Here is a 17,232-nt window from a genome sequence, read left to right as displayed (position 1 = left end):
GACCAACTTCACCAAACAATTTGGTTCAGAGAGGGCACCCTGCTGACATGCAAGAAATCAACCAGATCTGGCTGCCTGCCTCCCATCTAGTGCCTCACCTGACTTATAAAACTCAGCACAGCCTTCTCCATCAGATAGAGACTTCGTCATATATATTTCCATGAGAGGCTACGGGACCGGATGTATCCGAAGCCACTGCTGTCTCCACCAACAGAGATTCTGTAAGGAAACTTGGACTTCACTGTTTGAATCTAAGAATGGGGCAGGGCCATGTTGGGTTGGCAAATCACATCTTGCTCTGCCAGCTCTAACAATGTATGACAATCTCCTCCCAAGAAAAGAGGTATCTCCCAAATATGAGCCAGGCCAGTTGAGATGTGTGCTGCAGTCTCTGGCACTTTGTACACACTCACGTGTATACACCTCCTCTCACTGCCTTTATTCACCTCTATCTTCCCACCCACTGGAAAATTGTTTAGGGCACATGGACTTGACTTTATTTTCATATCTCCAACACTTAGGGAGGAGAAAGAAGAAAAGTCTAATTTTCTAATGTGTCCTACAGATGAGGCACTATGCTGAGTGGTAACACACATGAACATCTTCGGTCCTCACAACAACCCATGGAATTGGTAGAACCGTCTCCACATGTAGAAAGGGCAGAGCCCTGCAGCTGACATCCAGAATCTGTTATCGCACAGTCCATGTGATGTACAACACAGAGCAGGGGCTTGTGTGCTGGAGTGTCACCTGCAGCCAGGACATGGCTGATGGAAAGGGCCGCATGGTGGAGAAGGATGCACAATGGTTTACTGGGACTTTGTGCCGTGGACATATGGCATGTGACCTCCTTGACTAAATACACAGCTCTGTGGGCTCCATCTGATGCTTCTCTCTCCTTTCTGCCCTTTAAATGGTAGGTTGGAGGACTCGCTTCTGAAAACATCAGGTGGGCCGAGGCTGTGCAGAACTTCAAACAGCAGGAAAGGACGTTATGTGGAGACATTCTTCTCACTACAGCTTTCGTCTCCTACTTGGGCTTCTTTACCAAAAAATACCGAAATAGCCTCATGGATGGGACCTGGAAACCCTATCTGAGCCAGCTGAAAGTACGTATGTATGGCCTGAATTTGTCCTGACTGTCAGCCTGTGTGTACCACTGAGATCATGTGACCATCATAACCCAAACCTTCCAGTACTCCTTGCATATGCACTGACACTCCCACCTGAGTGTGAGGCATGGGATACATACACACTCATATCCTCTACACTGCCAGGCATTATGGTCCTCTGTCCTCTGGTCCACCTAGAACCATGCCTTAAAGGGGTTCTCATGGGAACTCCGTGCTCTGGTTCTTTGATGACCTCTACTTCCTGGCTCACTTCCAAGTGGTAAAATCTGGGAGACACCAAAGGATCTCTCTGTTCCAGAGGACATCATGGGAGCAGTGGAGGAAGTTTCTTCTCTCTTCTTCCTGGTCCATTTTCGTTGGGCCCCAAAACCATACAGCTTATACCCATGGCTCAGAAACACAGCTATAAAAGCAACTTTGTCCACCAATGCTCATGTGTTCCCTCTGTATATCAAAGTAATGAAATAGGGGATGCTTGTGGCTGACTAAAGGAAATTTCAAGCCTTAACTAGACCCTAACATTGCCCTGGCACATTCTTATTACTCAGGCTCATCAGTTTCCAAACACTAGTCAAAAATTCAGAGTGTCCTACATGTCATGTCAATGGAATACAAAAGATATGCCAGGCTGAAATGGCTTCAGCACATTCATAGTCCAGTGGAGGTGATCAGGTCCACAGACTTCAGCAGCAGAAAGAGTGAGCACAATTCGCATTGTACCCTGAGGCATATTCCAAACCCCACCCATAACTACAGCCCTAGAATGCCAAATGCATTTGTTATAGTGATGCCTACATTTTCCCAGATCTGCTCATAAAATTCTACCCACATGATGATTTCATGGACTGGTTTAAAATGGTTACAGTACTGTGAGTAGCATGGATACTAGTTCAACAGTAACTAGTGGCACTAGTTGTACTAACTAGTTGAACTAACAACCCTCATTGAGCTGTGAATTCATTCATCTTGAAATCATTGGGAGAAGATGCGTGGCTCTTAGCAGCATAGGGGGTTGGGCTTGTTTGAGATACGTAAGCATTCTTATGCCATAGATGCCTTTGGCAGTGTCCTAGTCTATTGTCTGGTGCTCAAACAGTGCTGGAGAGCAGCTAATCAATAAAGAACTGATATTTACTTGGCTCACGATGCTGCAGTCTGGTGAGTCTGCTGTGGACCTCAGTACTTTGACATCCCATGCCAGAAGAGGAAGAAAAAGTGAGAGCCAGAGAGAAAGATGAGGCCAAACTCAAGCCTGTGACTCACTCAACAGGAACTAATTCACTCCCATGCTATCAATGGGGGCCATTTACAGGGCAGGGCCACAGTGACCTGCTCACTGGGGATTAAGTTTTCAACACCTAAATTTTAGGGAACACATTGGAACCACAGCAAGCAGTCTGGTAAAGTTTATGAATCCCAGAATAATGTTTTATTCATAAGATTATAAAGAAAACATGGCAAAACACATTTCTGGTTTTTGTTTTGCTTTATTTTTGTTTTCTCTGTATATCTGAGGCCTATCTCCAAACACACAATCCTCCTTCCTCAGGCTCCACCATGATGCCTGGCTACATCAAGCTTCTCAAGGGAATTCTGTCCCTTGGTATTCTCCTGAGATCAGAAATGTGTTTCAAGCTGGGCATAGTGTCATCTATATGTAATGTATATGTAATTACAGAAGTCAGGAGACTGAGATGGCAGGGTCATGAGTTCAAGGTCAGCCTGAGGGACGTAGTTAAGAGAGAGAGAGAGACAGAGAGAGAGAGAGAGAGAGAGAGAGAGCATGATGCTGTAGCATTGGCCTTCTGTTTTCTTCATTTAAATTTATTTAACCTTTCACATCATGGCATGATGTTCTCACCTATAAATGTCATACTCTAGAACCTGTGTGACTGAGTTATCCAAAACAAAACAAAAATTCACAAAAATATCATAATGTCTTAAGTAAGTTAATGATTTTTGTGAGACAACATTCACAGCTGTCCTGGGGATCATGGGGCCCAAAGGCTACCACTTGAACATGGTAGGAAAAGGAGTTAAAAGGGTTTACATAGTTTTCTGAAGGTACCTAAGCAAAGCAAACTGCAGAGACAGTTGAATCAAAGAGTTTAAAGGATATAAGTCTAAACCTCAAAAGCATTACACTAAATGGAAGTGGCCAGACACAAAAGGTCACATCTTCTATGATTCCATTTTTATTAAATATCCAAAATCAGAAAATCTATAGAGACAGAAAGCATATTGGTAATTGCCAGGAGCTTGTGGTAGAGAGACACAGAGGGGATCGTTTAATGAGCACGAGGCTTCCTTTGGGGCCGTGAAAATACCTGGGAGAAGATGGATCGAGCTGGAGACTGCATAGCACTGAGAATGTGCTCTCCTCCACCAAACAGTGCGCTTTACGATGGTTCACTTTATGTTGTGTAAATTTTACCTCTTTTTAAAAGTATATAAGTCAATGAAAAAGATTGTTTATAGAAGAATTAGGAGAGCTGAGAGAGGCCAAAATAGAAAAACAGAAAGGATTTTTCTACCTCTGAGGGTACACAGAGGGACATGGGTGGAGTTCAGGGAAGACTGGGGTAGGGGAAAGGAAGCTCCCCCAGCCCTTTGCAAGCTGGTAAATTAGATGAGAGGAGAAAGTGGTTTGTGTGTGCTAATACTGCCACCAGAAAACCAATGTGAGAAACAGAGAACAGTGACAGAGAAGCAAATGTCCACATGGTTATGGATATTATAGATTAACGATATAAATAATCAGGCTGGCAAGATAGCTCAGAACTACCTGAGGTAGATCATGGAGGCCCACATAGTAGAGGAAGAGAACCAGTTCCCCCAAATTATACTCTTACTTCCAAACACATGCCATAGCACATGCACACGCACACACATACATGCACATGCAATAAGTAATTTTTTTTAAAAAAAGACATAAACAAGCTGTAGAAGGAATTTGATTAAGATGAATATATTGAAGGGCAAAGAGTTGGTCACAGGAGGAATTTCTACGGTTCATCTATCAAGATACATTCTGCAACAATCACACAGCCAAGAAAGCACTCTTCAGGGAGATGTTGATCTTGCTTTTAAAGGGGTTACGTTATGTGGTGAGATACTGTGGCTTCTCTCTCACAGAGATGGGTTTTTCTATTCAGAGTGTGCCTGTCACCTCTTCATCAGGTTCCCATCCCAACCACCTCCACTCTGGACCCCCTGAGGATGCTGACTGATGATGCCGATGGGGCTGCCTGGCAGAATGAGGGCCTCCCTGCAGACCGCATGTCCATGGAGAATGCCACCATCCTCATCAACTGTGAGCGCTGGCCGCTTATGGTTGATCCTCAACTGCAAGGCATCAAATGGATCAAGAACAAATATGGAGAAGAACTCCGAGTCACCCAGATAGGCCAGAAAGGGTAGGTGACTAGGAACACAATTTGACGCTGTTGCTATGTGTATAAGAAGGAAACATTGCATGGAACGGGTTTAAGCCCCAGTGTCTTTTATCTCCCTTCCCCCACTCTGACCTCTCCATCAGGCAACTCTCCTGATTTCTTGCAGATTTCCCTCTCAGTTTAGGAAGTATTTCAGCAAGATACTTGGGTACCAGCTCTGTGCTCTTTCTCATTAGGAATCATGTGGTCAGTAGGATGACTGTAGTTCATTATTTATTAAACATATCATAGGAAGAGAAGAATTCAAAGGTTCTCCAACACAAAGAAATGTTAGTTTAAGGAAGCAGAAACCCTGTTTACCCTGACCATTGCATAAGGTATACATGTATCAAATCATCACTCTATACCCTACAAGGATGTACAACCATTATATACCAGTTAAAAAGATGTTGTACTTTCTCATCTGGGCATATGTTATCACCATCTCTGGTGGTGATAATTGTCTCTTTGACAATTAATATTGATTATCGAATAGACAGTATCAGAATCACCTAGGAGATAAACCTCTGGGCATGCCTGTTGGGAATCATCTTGACTAGGATAGTTTCTGACCCTTGATTGAGGTGATTGAAGTGAGAAGACCCACCCTAAAAGTGGGTAACACCATTTCCTAGGCCTGGGTCCCAGTCGGTATAAAATAGAGAAATCTAACTGTGGTAGTTTGAATGAAAAATGTCCCCATAAGCTCATAGGGAGTGGCATTATTTGAAGGATTAGGATGTGTGGCCATGTTGAAGTAGGTATGGCCTTATTGGAGGAAGTACATCACTGGGGGGTGGGCTTTGAGGTTTCAAATGCTCAAGCCAGGCCCAGTGGCTCACACTGTCTTCCTGCTGCCTGATGATCCAGATGTAGGACTCTCAGCTACCTCTCTAGCACCATGTCGATCTGCATGCTGCCATGCTTTCCATCATGGACTAAACCTCTGAACTATAAACCAGCCTCATTTATAAAATTTGCTGTGGTCATGTTGTCTTCCACAACAATAGAACATTGACTAAGACAAAAGTTGGTTCCAGGGATTTCGGCATTGTTGTGGTAGGCCTGGCTGCGCTTTTGTTTGGAGGGATGTGGCCTTTGGGACTTTGAATTAGGAAAGTAGTTGAATGCTTTAAGCAGAGTTTAATGGATCATACTAGTATGAATATGGAAGACAGTGGTGCTGAAAGTGATTTAGATGTGGCCTGTAGACTATTCTTATAATATTTTGGTGATAAATGTGACTGTTTTCTGCCTTGTCCAAAAATTCTGCCTGAGGCTAAATTAAGGAGTTTTGGATTAACAACATTGGCAAGGAGATTTCAAAACAGCCTAGTATTGATTATGATATGGTTATTAGTGGCCACTCTTATGCAGATATAATGAAAAGGAACAAGCTGAGCAAGGAAAAATAGAAAATGTACAGTTTGAGAAGAAAGGAGGCACCAGGAAGTCCTGTGCTCAAGGAGATAAACAGATTTTAAAAAGCCTGCTGCTGAATGAAATAAAGGGAGTGGTGACCTCAGGGCAAGATTCCACCCAGTTTAGCTTCTAACTTGTGAAAAGGACTTAAAGAAAATCATAGGGCTAGATGTGGTGGCACACACCTTTAATCCCAGCACTCAGGATGCAGAGGCAGGCAGATTTCTGAATTCAAGTTCAGCCTGGTCTACAGAGTGATTTTTAGGGCAGCCAGTCTTAGGAAGGGAAAGAAACCACTGAAAACAGAAAGCTTGTGAAAATGTGTTTGAATGAGGTGGGGGGGGGCATGTTCCAGCCCTAGCAAACAGAAGAACTTGGCAACTTCAACCACATAGCTAGGCTTTATAGTCAAGGATACAAGAAAGGGGTTATGGTATCTCCTCTGTGGCTAAGGAAAGCCACTGAGGCTAGGTATGTGTCAAGGGTGTCCCTGCATGGAGGCTCAGAGAGGTGTTTAAGTAAAGCTGTGAAGATGAAGCCTGGATTTTGTTGGCGACCCCAAGATGTTGGAGATGTCAAAGTCATGGTATACCCACCAAGGTGAGCTGCTAACAGGATGAAGGAAATATGCTTCAGTCAACAAAGCTGAAAGGAATTGGAGATCTGAAGAAAGCTTTGACATCAGACATGGAGATGTAGAGTTTGGAGTTCCCCCAGCTGGTTTTTGGTCTTGCTTTGGTCCAATATTTCCTCATTATGCTCCCTTTCCTCCCTTTTGGAATGGTAATATATCCTGTGCCATTGTATTTTGGAAGTATGTGATCTCCTTTTTCATTTTGATTTTACAGGGGGTTACAGTTAAGAAACTGCCCTGAGTGTCAGACACTTTGAACTGTGGACTTTTAAGCAGTATTGAGACTGTGATAGACTGTGGGGACTTTTGAAATTGGACTAAATGCATTAGGACATGGCTACAAGCTTATGGAAATCAGAGAGTAAAATATGGAAATCTGAATGAAAATGGCCCCCATAGGCTCATAAGGAGTGGCATTATTTGAAGGATTAGGACATGTGGCCCTGTTGGAGTAGGTGTGGCCTTATTGGAGGAAGTGTGTCACTGAGGATGGGCTTTGAGGTTTCAGAAGCTCAAGCCAGACCCAGTGGCTTACTCTTTCTGCTCTCTGCTGATCTGGATATAGGACTCTCAGCTACCTCTCCAGCACCATGTCTGTCTGCATGTTGCCATGCTTCCCATCATGATAATGGACTAAACCTCTAAACTGTAAGGTGGCCCCAATTAAATGTTTTCCTTTGGGAAAGTTGCGATAACCATGGTGTCTCTTCAAGCAATAGAAGATTGACTAAGACACTGAGAACTGGGCATTCAACTCCCTCTGGTAGGGGTCTGTGAATGCAACTTAACCAGCTGCCTCAAGCTCCTCCCTACAGACTTCTCATGATAGACTGTACCTGTGAACCAAAATATGGCCCCTTCCCCTTGATCTAGATCAGGCCTGAAGGCACACTAAATGCAGGCCAGCAGCAATCATGACTAGCTCTCGATAGAGGAGGGCCACCTGGTCACTATAGGAGGTCCCTCTGTTCATCCTGGCTCTTGGGCTCTTGGGCTTTGCTTCTGATTCCCATAGGACTCTTCAGGAGACTGACAGGCACAGTGCTAATCTTTGACCTGGCTTGACCACTAAGTAAGCATCAGCTTCTCCTCCCTCTACATCATGACTATGATGATGTTCAACATGCGCTGGCAGGCTCACACTGAGATCCATGGAGACCATCCTGATGGGCACCTATCACTCTGTTCTCACTGCATCAGAGAAAACAAAGCATGAGGCAGACATGGGTTGGCTGAAGAGACTCCCCATGGACCTGCTTGGTGAAAACAAATGTCAGGAGGAAGTGACTAGACCAGACTAGTATGTGGCCTTAAGAAATTATCACAGAAAGGGGAGCCTTGCCCACAGATGGAACTGGCAATGATAAATGGGAAGTCACAGGGTGAGGTGGTGTCACCAGAAATGAAAAATGACCTGACTGAGTTCTGGCAGCAGCTCTAAGCACCACCATGGATCTGTTCCCCATCTCCTGTGGGGGGAAAAATGACTTGCTGGGTAGTCCCACAGCTTTGGAAAGGTACTATCCTGGGAAAGGGCCTATAGAGGAAGAGGGCCAGGAGCCACTGACAGTCACCGAGGAGAGTGCCCCAAAAGAAGAGCCATGGGAGTCTTAATAGCCAGATCATCCTACACTGTGCTCCATGCGGTCTTTCTGGTGAGCTATCAGGCTTTCTTCTGAGGGACCAGGTATGAAAGGCTCTGTCTTGCCTGTGTTTTGAGTGGTTTCCAGGTCTGTGTGCTAGTCCTAAAGTTCTTTGGAAAGATGAGACAAGATGTGTTTTCTTGATTGTCAGAATCCCGTCTTCAGTCCAAACAACAGAAAGTAAACAGATCCTGTCATGTTTGAAAAGTACCCCAGATGGTCTGCACATAATACTAGCATCAGTGGCTCTGTAGCCTTTCCAACAGCAAAGCCTCAATGCCAGAGTTAAGATACAAGAATGGTCAAAACAGTGGGTGGGCTTTCAGCACTGCCTTACAGTGATCTCCTATTGCCTTTAGTCTAGTACATACAGTACAGCAGTGCAGCCCTGATTTGATCTGCACAGTCACACAAACCATAGTCCAGTTTGAACTCCCTAAAAACTGGTTGGTGTGGAAAGACGCTCTTGAATGTGTTTCTGGGTTTTTTTGGTTTTGAGGGTTTTTTGTTTTGTTTTGTTGTTTTGTTTGGTTTTGGTTTTGGTTTTGGTTTTGGTTTTGGTTTTGGTTTTGGTTTTGGTTTTGGTTTTGGTTTTGGGAGACAGGGTTTCTCTGTGTAGTTTGGTGTCTGTCCTGGATCTCACTCTGTAGACCAGGCTGGCCTCGAACTCACAGAGATCCACCTGGCTCTGCCTTCTTGAGTGCTGGGATTAAAGGTGTACACCACCACTGCCTGGCTTGAATGTGTTTTTAACTGTTCTGGAAAAGACACTCAGGATTGGGAGTCTTTCAAGAGATAATTGCTATGTCTTACGTAATGTCAGATGAGAACATGGATTATTATAAGGTTATTTTGGGGTTATCTTGTTTTCTTTGAGACAGGGTCTCAGACAGCCCAGGCTGGCCTTGAACTTCTGATCCTCCTCCTTCACTGCTGTAATGCTAGGACTACAGGAGTAAACCACAATGCCAAGTTTATGTGGTAGTGGAGATGAAACCCACTGCTTCACTCTGTCAAGTGAGCAACAGCCCAGCTTTTCGTGAAGTTCTTAATATATCTTGAATACACGCTCTGAAAGGGATCCTATCAGATAGATTTGTCTTAGCTTGCCTCTGGTCATCCAATAGGAGTGTGGATATTTGTAATGATTCCCTGCTCAGTTTGGGGTGACCTGTTCCTGTTTCTACACTTTATAGAATCATTTCATTCTGTGACACTTAGAATATCGTCTAAATGGAGGCCCTGTGGTAGAGTTGCAACATTAAATTTAGAATAATCTTGAACTAGGAACTCTAGCGAGTTAGCACAAAGGAGCCCGAGCCTGTCTCTGTGGCTCAGATAAAGAAAGCAAGTTACATTCTTCCCTTGAAAACTTCCCAGTCCTAAGAGCTGAGATCTTTTTTCAATGTTTTGTTTTTTTTATATTTAGGTTACTTGGGGCTGGAGAGTGGATGTGCCACAGTACATGTTGTGGAGGTCAGGGGACAACTTACAGGAGTCAGTTTTCTTCTTGTACGAAGTGGGTTCTGTAAGTGTTACAGTTCTGAGGGGAACGGTCTCCCCAGTGGAAGTGTTGCAGCTCTGCTCTGGAGGAGGAAGTTTCCCCCAAGAGTTACAGCGCTGAAGGGAAAGGTATCCTGGGAGTCAAGGAATTCCACAAAGTCACACTGCACAACAAACCTCACACAAGAGATTTATAGGGAGGGAAGAGTCCAGGAGGGTAGCTGCCTCTGCTCAGGCAAGAAGTAGTGAGAACTGAGCAGAAGTCGGGGGTTATATAGTGTTTCTTAGGGATGGAGCTTTCCAGGGTGGGGATGAGGGGGATTTCAAGTCCTGATCTTGGGCTTTTTACTCTGTAGGATGGGGCTGGGCCCAGCCTTTAGGGCAGCTAGTGTTCTGTGAGTGGAACCTGGTCACTCATGCCCTCGAGGGGCCTTGCGGATTCCAGGAATCAAACTCGTCATTGGTGGATTGTACTTTTATCCACTGAGCCATCTCACCAGCCCCAAAGTCCCTTTTACATTAATATTTTTCTGATATGATCCCTTTGTTGTGTTTTAACAGTTTAATAAAAGTCATTTAAGAATGTTTAGGGAGACTGGAGAGCCATTGTTGCTCTTCCAGAGGACCCAAGTTCAATTTCCAGCACCCACAGCTTGCATACCATCTGTAACCCCAGTACCAAGAGAGCTGATTCCTCTTCTTTCAGCCTTCACTCACACAAAAGCATACACAACATACAAATAATAAAAGCAAATCTTTAAAAATAGATAAATAAAATAGTGTCTATTTCCTAGGACTTGTAGGATAAAAGGGCCAAGGAAAAACACCCTAACCCTGACTTGACCCTGAGACTAGCACAAAGGCAAGAACACACTGATCCTAACTTGACCCCAACCCCAAAACCAGAGTCTCGAAGCAGAATCCCACCAATCCCTGGACTTGCCTCAAAATCAAACCATAGAATTCCACCAATCCTTAAGCTTTCCCTAAGATCAGACCACACACACACACACACACACACACACACACACACACACACACACACACACACACACAAATCCCTCCAATCCTGGGCTACCCTGGAAAGCTCCAGACCTCAAGAAACTCTATATAAACTCTGCCTTCTGCTCATTTTTTTTTTTTTTTTTTTTTTCTCATTCTCCTGTGGCTTCTCACCTGAATAGAGGCAGATCACTCCTCGTGGTGTGATCCTTTTTTTTTTTTTTTTTTCTCTCCCAATAAATCCAATATAAATCTCTCTGTTTGCTTTTTTTTTTTTTTTTTTTTTTTTGTGTGAGGTTTATTGTGCAGTGTGACTTTGTGGTATTACTTGGCTCCCAATTGCCAGGATACTTTTCCCTGCAGAGCTATAACTCTCACAATGGGAGCATGTTGCTGGAGGGCTTCTCTCCAGGTTCCTCAAGCCCCGCAGTCCCACAATCTACTTATAAAATAATCACTCAGACGCTTATATCACTTATAAACTGTATGGCCGTGGCAGGCTTCTTGCTAACTGTTCTTTTATCTTAAATTAACCCATTTTTATAAATCTATACCTTGCCCTGTGGCTGGTGGCTTACCAGAGTCTTTACATGCTGCTTGTCCTGGCAGTGGCTGCAGTGTCTCCCTCCTCAGCCTTCTGCTTCCCAGCATTCTCCTCTCTCCTTGTCCCACCTACTTTCTGCCTGGCAACCTACTTCCTGCCTGGTCACTGGCCATCAGTGTTTTATTTATATAGAGCAATATCCACAGCAGGAGCAGGTAACATTTCTGTTGGGGAAGCCTTTCCCTTCAGAGCTGCAACACATACAGGACTCCCAAAGTGAGACTTAAAAACTGCTATTGGTGGGTTAACTGGTGATGTATACCAACTTGTACTGTGTGCTAAAGGGATACACCATGTGCCATTTTTGTGTTCTCATAAAACTAGATAAAATCTGTTCTTAAGTATAATGAATCTTATTTTACATGTGTAAAATATTACTTTGGAAGAATAGTCAATGCATTGAGGAAATGCTTGTATTTTATGTAAAAATAAAAAACTAGGTTATAAAGCAAAGTGCCATATGAATTCAATAACATAAAAACTAAAATTGAGAATGTAATGTGGTCAGCTCTTCATACCAACATGTTGCATGGAGAGCCAATGATATACTTGGGAACAATTGCATCTCTACCGGACATGTGCAGACTTTCTCCCTTGTCATTAATAATCCTATGCAGCCACCATTACAGAGCGTTCCTCTGAATCAAGTATTATAATAAAAGTTTATGGGAGGATGGCTGCAGACTGGATGCATGCATAACACCATTTCATGTAAAATGTAATAGAGCGCTTGTTGGTTTTGTTTCCTATGGGGCCCCAAACCAATCACCCAGTACCAAAGGACCACCCAAATAGCCAGATGTTCACAGTAAACACTGAATTATACATAACAGACAGGGACTGTGGTTAATTTCCATATCCCTTTTTATTTTGTCATTTCTAATTCTAAAAGATGTAAAAAAAAAAATAAAGTATATATAAATCTCAGAAACGTCATTTTAAAGTAGACAAAAGTGTAATAGCTGGAGATATTTCTGGAAGCTGTGCCCCCCTGCCCAGCCCTGCACTTCCCTCCAAGGCACAGTGGTCTTGTCACATTGCATCGGCCCCCTGTGTTTATAACTCATGCTGCCTAACTTGCTCTCCAGCTGCCTTCAGACCATAGAGCGTGCCCTGGAAGCTGGAGATGTGGTGCTGATTGAGAACCTCGAGGAATCCATTGATCCTGTCCTGGGACCTCTGCTTGGGAGAGAAGTCATTAAGAAAGGACGGTGAGACTCCGATGCACAGCTGTCCTGTGAACAGTGCTGGTCCACTGCCCTGGTTAGAGCTGTGGAGAGGTCACCTCTGGAACCTCTTCTGCTCAGCTCAGCTCAGGGAGCTCTCTGGAACTGACTGACCTTCCTCTCCTTGAGTAATAGGCCATTTCATTGCCCTTGGATTCTGCAGAGGTTTCTGAAAGCCTATAATTCCTCATCCTCTTTCTGATGGCCATGGTGCACAATTTGAGAGAAAACCTAAGGGAATATGGCCAAAAACAGACCAACTTCTAAGACACACATTCCATTCAAGCCAGATGTGTGAGGTTCAGAACTTGGCTCCCTGTGAATTTGATGACCTTTTGTGACTTTGAATGCTTAGCAGGTACAGGGCACAAAGAGGTGGTTGATATGAATGAGAAAATGAGAAGAAGTATAAGGGTTTCCATCTCATATGGTGGGAGTGCTGATTAACATGAAGGTGTGGTTGACTCTGGGGTCAGCCTTACCTGTTTCCCATTACTATAGCAAAGTACTCAAGGTCAGGTAGTTTAACTAAGAAAATCATTTGTAGAGTTCACAGTTTTGGAAACAGAAAGTCCAAGACTGACCAGCAATATCTGATAAGAGTCTTTTTCCAATATCACAATATGGCAGATGGCATCGTGGTGGGAGTCCACGGAGAGAGGGACCACATGGTAAAACAGGGAGCTAGAGATTGGGGAGGGTCCAGGCTTACTCTCTCAAAGACTCAACCACTCCTACTAGACCCAGCCCCCTCCCAAAGATAGCATTAACCCCTCTCAATTACTTTCCATCAGACCCTTGTCTCAGACACACACACACACACACACACACACACACACACACACACATTCTACCATACAGAAGGAAGACCAAGTTTCCAGTACATGGATCTCTGGGGGCAAACCACATCTAAGCCTTAGCAGGAGCCTTACCAATTGCACAGTCCCCAAGTTATCCTTCTGTGTTTTAAGCTGTACCTGCTTCTGTGTTTAATTATTTTCACCCATCAAAATTGTTCCCTTTCTAGCCGAGAAAAAGGAAGCCCTCTGGCATGCCTAAGATCTTCTTGCCAACTGTGAGCAGATGCCCCTTCTGCCACACTCACTCTGTGCTGCCATCTGCTGGGACATTTTCGTAGCATCTGAATCTATATCGACACAGTGGGAACAGCCCTGCCTAGAGTTTCACACTGTAAAATGAAACATGATGACTCTGAGACAAGACTTAATTCTTCCAACCTGCTCCTATTGTTAAGACAAAGAAGGATCCTAGGTAGTTGTTAGACATAATTAGGAAAAATTATGATATGCTAATACTGCTGAGTATGGCCTTGTTTAAAAAAAAAAATCTAAAATTCTACCTGAAGGCACCCCACCTTCACTTGAGCCTATGTGTTCCAGATTCATTAAGATCGGAGACAAAGAGTGTGAATTCAATCCCAAGTTCCGGCTCATCCTTCACACCAAGCTGGCCAACCCTCACTACCAACCTGAACTGCAGGCTCAGGCCACCCTGATCAACTTCACGGTGACCAGGGATGGCCTGGAGGACCAGCTGCTGGCTGCTGTGGTCAGCATGGAGAGACCAGACCTGGAGCAGCTGAAGGTGTGCCGAGATCCCCTGAGGAAGGAAGGAATGCTCTGTCACTAGGTCGTGCAGTGCAGCCACGGTGGGAATGGGGATGGGCAGTTTTTTCCTGGAATTCGGCAGAGTGGGTTCTTCAAGACAGTGGATGAGTCCAAACCCGACCTAGTTACCTGTGAATACCCAGTTGGGAGAAGAATGTAGTGAGCTGAAGAACAGAAGCAGGATAGCTGAGAGACTGGACATTCCTGTCCCCAAGAGCAGGGCCTGGCTAAGTAGGATTAAACTATGCCTGGGTGACAGAAACAGGGTCATCCTTGCTGGGGTTGTGTCATTTCAAGGCACAGGTTGGACAGCTTAAACAGCAGGAACCTAGGTCCTATGAGTTTTGAAGGCTGGGACCCCAAGGCCATGGTGCTGGCATAGCTGTCCCTTGTGAGGCTTCTCTTCTTGGCTTGCTGCCCTCTGCCTGCTCACATGACCTCTTATATGTACATGGAACTAGGAGGAGCCCCTCTCTTGTGATCCTTCTAGGAACATTAATCCCATCTAACAAGGGCTCCTCTCTGACACCTAAGCACTTTCCTATAGAATCAACTGGGAGATTAGAGTCAGCATACAAATTTGGGGGAGCATAGTTCAGTCCATAGCATGAGCATGCTTTCCTTCCTCTCTTTAAATGTGATCAGATTGGATAATACAGGTCAAGAAGGGAACCCAACTTTCCACAGCATATGTGAGATTGAGTTCAAGGATCCCCATTATTATTCACAAGACGCCCCTGGAGTCTAAGTCCACAACAAACAAGATTATAGCGTGGAAAAGGCAGCAGAGCCCAAGGAAGACCATGTAGCTGCATATAGAGCTTATAGCCAAACAAAGGAACAGGGGAAGCAGAAATGCAAACTGAGAAATAATGTCTTTTTAGCTACTAATAAGAATTTTCAGAAAAATGAAACAAGGTAATATGGAAATGAAGGAAATACGAGGCCCATGGCGGCACAGCTTAAGGAGACTAATTTAAATGGTAGGCTTCAGAAAGCTTCTATGAGGTGTTGGCATCTGAGCTAACTCCTAAGTGATTTGAAAGCCTCTGGGTACAGAGTGTTCCCAGAAGAGAACAAGTTCTAGCCTTAGGCTAGACTAAAGTCTGAGTTTGGAAAAGACAGAACAGGGGCTGGGGCAATGGCTCAGCAGTTAGGAATGTTTGTATTCTCGTAGAGGATCTAAGTTCAGTCCCAGCACCCATGTGAGACAGCTCACAACTGTCTATAACTCTAGCCCCCGGAGATCTTACACTTTCTGGCCTCTTTGGGCACCTGTACATATGTGCACATACAGACATATGTACACATGATCTTTAAAAATCTTTAAAGATCATGTGTACATATGTGTATATGTATGTGCACCAAAAAAAGGGTTGGGGATTTAGCACAGTGGTAGAGTGCTTGCCTAGCAAGCACAAGGTCCTGGGTTCGGTCCTCAGCTCTGATAAAAAATAAATAAACAGAGGTAAGGGTTGGCATGGCTAAGAGCCCTAACATGTGCATTGTTCTTGACTGGGATTAAAAGGTTTACAGGTCAAAGATGCTAGAGCCACCTGGAGTTAACTCCAGCATACAAACAGAAGGTGCCCAGGGCTTTAGGATACCAAGCATAATGATTGCAAAGCAAAGAGGACCTGAGAACTGCTCAGATTCCAATCCCACCCCAGCCTTCCCTCAAGGAAGGCTCTCGTTGGAACAGTATGAGGCAGATGGGTTTGTCTTTCAAGCACTCCTTTATTGTTCATCTGATGCTAGTGAAGTAAGAGCCAAAGCATTGCTCCTCTCTCCATTCACAAGCTCCCTTTAGTGACCTTAGCACTGCTCTGAGCACAGCATAGAGCTCCTCGGTGTGAGGACTGGGAGGCACAGATTACTAACATGGAAAGAGCATGGACCACAGTCTCCATTCAAATCAGTGGGGGATCGTATCGCGGAACCCCTCAGATGCCAGACCAGCTGATACTCCCAGTCTCTTATGTAAATGATGTGGCATTTGCATAGAACATGCCCACATCCTCCTCTATGCTTTAAATCACCTCTGGATGACTTCCAACACCTACTGCAGCATAAATGTCACAGCGATCACTCATAGGCTGCTATTCGGGGAACAATGACATGAGATGGTCTGGGCATGTTCAATCCAGCTGCAACTTGAATAGTGGTTTCAGGCTAGGCTACTTGCATTTTCACACCCCCCAATCATGGCGGCCAACTGCACAGCTGCCGCTTGGACCCCACTCACCTGCTCACTTCTGCTCACATCAAAAGCACTCTGCTGTTTTCGCCTCAGTTCACTCACTGTCTCTGCAGGGAGGGACTCGCCCCTTCCAACATTTATCTATTCAAGCCTATCCTAGAGTGGAAGGCTTGGCCATCTCTACCTGACTCTTCCTTGCTTGATGTTTACAGTCGGACCTCACAAAGCAGCAGAACGGATTCAAAATCACCCTCAAAACCTTAGAGGACAACTTGCTGTCTCGCCTCTCTTCTGCTTCGGGGAACTTCCTGGGAGAAACAGCCTTGGTGGAGAACCTGGAGGTCACCAAGCAGACTGCTGCAGAGGTGGAGGATAAGGTATACCCACTCTGAAGGGCCAGAAGGCCCAGGCCGGATGTTCCCTTGGTTTCTCCTCCCTCTGCTTTCAGTACCTGAATCTGGCTTCTGTTTCCATCTTCCCAAGTTTCTTCTAAGAAATCCACCACACACATGTATGGCTAGCACTGCTTAGATATAGTAGGTTGTCAAGAAAGACATAAAGCTGGGAGATAGGCATGTTGAGAGTGATATGGGGGGGTTGGAGGAGGAAAATGGGGGGGATGGATATGATCAAGTTCATTATATACATGTATAAAATTCTCAAGAATAAAGAAAAATTATAACTTTTTAAAGTTGTTTTAAAAATCCAGGCACAATTCTGGAGTGGCCTCTGCCCATCCTGGGTTATAGAGCTCCCACCTTCTAGAAAAAACTTTTGATGTTTCCACTTCACAAATAGGGCCC

The 17,232-nt window shown here is 44.5% G+C and overlaps 1 protein-coding gene across 1 annotated transcript in view; it reads left to right on the top strand.

Annotated features, from left to right (window-relative positions):
* Dnah9 (dynein axonemal heavy chain 9) overlaps positions 1-17,232 on the top strand; it is a 341,793-nt gene that overhangs the window by 256,970 nt on the left and 67,591 nt on the right. The window contains 5 exon segments of the mRNA XM_028869363.2: positions 921-1,109; positions 4,314-4,549; positions 12,464-12,586; positions 14,002-14,206; positions 16,642-16,806. Of these exon segments, the coding sequence (XP_028725196.1) occupies positions 921-1,109; positions 4,314-4,549; positions 12,464-12,586; positions 14,002-14,206; positions 16,642-16,806 (918 nt within the window).

The sequence above is a fragment of the Peromyscus leucopus genome, chromosome 8b (genome assembly GCF_004664715.2).
Source record: "Peromyscus leucopus breed LL Stock chromosome 8b, UCI_PerLeu_2.1, whole genome shotgun sequence".
Taxonomy (NCBI): domain Eukaryota; kingdom Metazoa; phylum Chordata; class Mammalia; order Rodentia; family Cricetidae; genus Peromyscus; species Peromyscus leucopus.
The sequence above is the reverse complement of the archived record's forward strand: the minus strand, read 5'-3'. Positions and strand labels throughout refer to the sequence as shown.